Genomic DNA, 5000 nt, shown 5'->3' on the forward strand with positions numbered 1-5000 from the left:
GAAATTATTGTTTTCATATATTTGGTTAGTATTTTTTTCATTATTATTGCTGTCATAGTTATTACTACTACTATCATTATCATTATCATCATTATTACTACTATCGTTATCATTATTGCTATTATCGTATCATTATCATTATTATTATCATTAATATTAGTATCATTATTACTAATAGAATTATTATCCTTTTCAAGCATTACTATTATCATTATTATCAAAGTTACTATCATTGCCCTTTTTATTCTCATTTTTATATTCCCTTTATCGTTATTGCCACCATCATTATCATCCATATCTTTATGACAACTGCAAAAAGCTGCTGAAGTTTCCCTCTCATTCCCTCAACAAATAACAGTTGAGCAATAATTTCTTCTTCTTTTTTAATGAGTAATGAAGGCGTCATAAGTCAAAAGTGGTGAAGTGATGAGAGTATCATGATCGCTTGGACTCATGTTGCTCGTGATATTCCAAAGATTCTCAGTGACTGGACAGATATAATATTCGTTAACGATAAACAGAATCACATCTGAAAAAGCAGGTCCCTTCCTGCCTAACTACCTATCCAAAAAGAGACACAGCATTTCAAATGATGAAGAAATACAATGAATAAACAGATGTCTTACTTATCCAAAAAGAAGAAACTCAAAAAAAACAAACTAATAAAGCAAAACTGATTAAAATCCAGAAAATCCAAACAGACATCAAACCCACTTCAAAAAGAAAGAAAAAAAAAGAAAAAGAAAAAAAAAGGAAAGATACTAGTGTTAAAAAAAAACAAAAAAACTAGAGCACCCATTAAACCTATATAAAAATACACTCAACCAAAAGAAAAAACAACAACAACAGCAAAAAATACGAAAACAAAAACGCACGCAACAAAGGACGAAGAAGAAACCAAGAAGGAGAGCCGAGGCATACGTACCTCCCCACAGGTCCCGCGGCCGGCGTGGCGGTCTGAGCGAGGCACTCACCTTCTTGTTGACGGAGCGGATAAAGTCTGCGGCGGTGATGGCGGGGCTTTCGAGGGAGCCCGGTCTCGCCTGCGGGGACGGCAGCTGCGACGTGGAGGCGACGTCGCCCACTGCCACCCACGTCGAGCAGGAGCGGGAAGTCGGGTCAAGGCGCGGCAGGAACACGCCGTCGAGCCGCGCGCCGCCGCTGCACACGTTCACCTGCACGGAAGAACGGAGAACAGAACAGGTCAGCTGGCGGAGCAGAACAGGTCAGCTGGCGGAGCGGGTCAAGGGAGCTGGGCCGCTGATGGTGATGGTAATGACGTGGAAGATATTAATTCCAAAAATACGAAGGTAATGGAAATAATTACAACATCAAGATGACTGCAGTATAAGTTATGGTAACAGGAATCTAATTATGATAATGATGAGGATAATAATAATAATAATAAAATAAATTATATCAATAGTGATAACAATGATAATAAAAGATATTAATGATGGAAACAAAACAATATCAAATTATCAAAACAACAATAATAATGATTATAATGATCATAGCAAAAATAATGACGATAATGGTAATTATCATAATTATCCTTTATCATCACTATCATTAATACAAACATTACTGTCATTACAATCTTTATAATTGTTATCAGTGCTATTATCAATAATATCTTCTTTATCATTACCGTTATCATTACTGTTATTATTATTGTAATCATTATCATTATTATCATTATTATTATAATCATTATGATTATCATTACTATTATTATAATTATCATTATTATTGTTACCATCATGATTATCATCATCAATATTGTTATTATTATAATTACCATTATTTTCATTATATCATCATTATTGACATCATCTTTATCATTAGGATCATTATCATTATTACCATGATTATCATCAATTATAATTTTCAACATCACATAAGTATCGACATCATCATCATTATCATCGTCAACATCATCATCGTCATCATCATTATCATTATTATTATCATTATCATCGTCATCATCATCAACATCAACATCACCATCATCACAGAAGCATAAACATCATACTATTTTTACTATAATTTTATCATCATCATTATCCAAAATCATCGTTATCATTTCATTAATTACAGTACTGTATCACATAGTTCATTCTAACCCATGTGTTTTTATTATCTTAATCTTTAGTCCATTAAACAGACTACAACACTGAATTAAACAAAATGAAACTTTATATTCATAAGATCCAAAATAAAACCCTTTCACTCGAAGATTAGTATAATCATAATCACACATTATGTTTTGTTATCCGGATAATTATCACCCATCCCACATAATACCAGTAATACCAGCTTATAACTCACCTCGCTAACCCAAGAGCGGTTCAGATCTCCTTCAGTACTAGTAGCTCCTACCCCGCTGATATCTGAAGTACTGAAGCTTTTGTGGACCCCGAGGGCGGAGCTGAGGGCGGCGCAGGACCTGATGAGGTCGCTCTCCTCCTCGCCCCAGAGGTTGGTGGACCCTCCATCTCCTCCGGCTGAGCTCCCCCCTCCTCCTGCACTTCCTACAGGTACCTGAGTGAAGGGAAAAAGAGAGAGAGGTTGTAGTGAATTGTGGGGTGTGATCCCGTAGATTATATTTGCGATCCAGTTTGTTTTGTCTCCTTCATTTTCACTTTAATGACTTTGTTAGTACAAGCATGATTTTAACTTTTTTTTTTACTTTTTTATGAATAAGCATATCAAAGTTATCTTTTCTTATCGAATCTGAAATTGAATGATCTATAACAACTACAAACATGCAGTCAATGTCAACATAGAATGCCAATTAAATCTCAATATGCTACAAATGTACAGTTAGCCTTAAAGAACTACTATCTATAATCACCCTATTTACATACATCAAAGTAAAAAAATGTTTTCTATTGCTATTCTGCACAATGCTATATTTCTAAACAAACAAATAAAACAAAATCGGACATGAGGTCAGCCATTACAAAGGAAAGAAGAAAGCAAATAAGGAGAAAATATGAGTTTTCTTCGAAAAGACTTGTTTTGGTGACTAGAGGAAGAAAGAAAATATCTTGTCCACCTTATTTGTCGTAAGCCTTTTCTCTTTTCTCTCTCTTTTTTCATGCGCAGAAATACAGCACAGAAAACGAAGAGGAAAGGATATATATATATATATATATATATATATATATATATATATATATATATATATATATATATATATAATATATATATATATGAATATATATATATATATATATATATATATATATATATGTGAATATAATATATACATATATATATATATATATATATATATATATATATATATATATATATATATATACATAATATACATACACACAAACACACACACACACACACACACAAGATATATATATATATATATAGATATATATATATAGAGATATATAATATATATATAATAGATATAATAGAGAGAGAGAGAGAGAGAGAGAGAGAGAGAGAGAGAGAGAGAGAGAGAGAGAGAGAGAGAGAGAGAGAGAGAGAGACAATCACAAATACACACAGTACACGAAGGACAATCAGGCCAGAGTCATTTCCTGTTGCGCGGGGAAGAGAATCGAAAACGCACCGTCGATTCCAAAGGCGATATGGAGGGAGTGTGGGAAATGGAGGGAGAGGGGGGGGAGGGAAAAGGGGGAACAGAGAAAGGAGGAGAATGGGTTAAAAAAAGGAAGAAGGGATAGAAGAAAAGAGGGGGAAGGGGCAAAGGGAGAAAGAAGTGAGAGGGGAACAGCGGGAAAGACAGAAAGGAAAAGAAGGGACAAAGCGAAGAGGAGAAAAGATGAGAGGAGACGAAGAGAGATAAATAAAAAAAACAAATGGTATAAGAAATAACGAAGAGAAACAAGAAAACAAAAGAAAAAAAAAAGACAGACAAAGAAATAAAAAAAGTGTGGGGGGGGGGGAAGAGAAAGACCAAGGAAGTGAGAAAACGACGGGAGAAAAGGGAGTAAGCCAGCCAGACGAAGGACTGGAAGGACTCCCTTGTAATAAGAAATGCAGAGGCGTCTCGGGGCCAATCTCAGAACTGGCTCTGGGGAGGATCTTGTTAGGAGAACCGCCCGCCGAAGTGTCGCTCAAGTTTTACGAGGAGAGAAAGGAGGGAATCGATGGGGAGGGGGAATGGGGGGGAGGAGGGAGGAGGGGGAGGGGGGAAGGGGAGGGGGATGTAATCGATGGGGATGGGGGGGGAGGTGGGAGGGGGATGTAATCGATGGGGATGGGGGGAGGTGGGAGGGAGAGGGGGAGCGGGGGTTAAGAGGAGGGGAGAAAATGGGGAGAAGATGATGTCTATTAAGGAGAGCGGATGTGGGATAGATTGCAAGGTAACATATAGCTAAATAAATTAATAAAAAAATCGAGGGAAGACGAAATACTCCGAAATTGCCGTCTGTGATAATCGTATTCCGAAATCAGAAATATAATGATAATGATAATAGTAATAACAATAACATCGTTAACATCACTAAAATGATAATGCTAATGATAATGATAATGATAACAACAATAATGATAATAATAATGATAATGATAACAACAACAATGGTAATAATAATTATAATGATAAAGTTAATAGCAATAATGATAATGATGATAATGATAATAATGATAATAATGATAATAATGATATAACGATAATAATAATAATAATAATAATAATAATAATAATGATAATAATAATAAAAAAACAATAATGATAGCAATAATAATAAATAGGATGATGATAAAAATAACGATAGTAATAATAATGATAATAATAGTAATAATGATAATAACAGTAATAAAAATAATGATAATAATAATGTCAACAGTAATAACTGTAAGAAGAAAAAATAATGATAATAATTATAATACTAAATAATAATAATAATAATGAAAATAACAATGATAATGATAATAATAATGATAAAAATTATAATCATAATAATGGTAAAAAAATTAATTATAATAATGGCAAAAATTATAATCAT

At 33.8% G+C, this 5000-nt stretch overlaps 1 protein-coding gene across 8 annotated transcripts in view; it reads right to left on the minus strand.

The window, feature by feature from the left end:
• LOC122255435 (uncharacterized) overlaps positions 1–5000 on the minus strand; it is a 63438-nt gene that overhangs the window by 11388 nt on the left and 47050 nt on the right. For all 8 annotated transcript variants that reach the window (XM_043019471.2, XM_086537076.1, XM_086537075.1 and 5 more), the window contains 2 exons: positions 2332–2544; positions 975–1175 (listed from right to left, as the gene is read on the minus strand). In XM_043019471.2, coding sequence (XP_042875405.1) covers positions 975–1175; positions 2332–2544 — 414 coding nt within the window. The remainder of the gene's footprint in view (positions 1–974; positions 1176–2331; positions 2545–5000) is intronic.

This window comes from Penaeus japonicus, unplaced genomic scaffold, assembly GCF_977035675.1.
Source record: "Penaeus japonicus unplaced genomic scaffold, GWHDUDI00000001_assembly GWHDUDI00000005, whole genome shotgun sequence".
In the NCBI taxonomy this organism is placed as follows: Eukaryota; Metazoa; Arthropoda; class Malacostraca; order Decapoda; family Penaeidae; genus Penaeus; species Penaeus japonicus.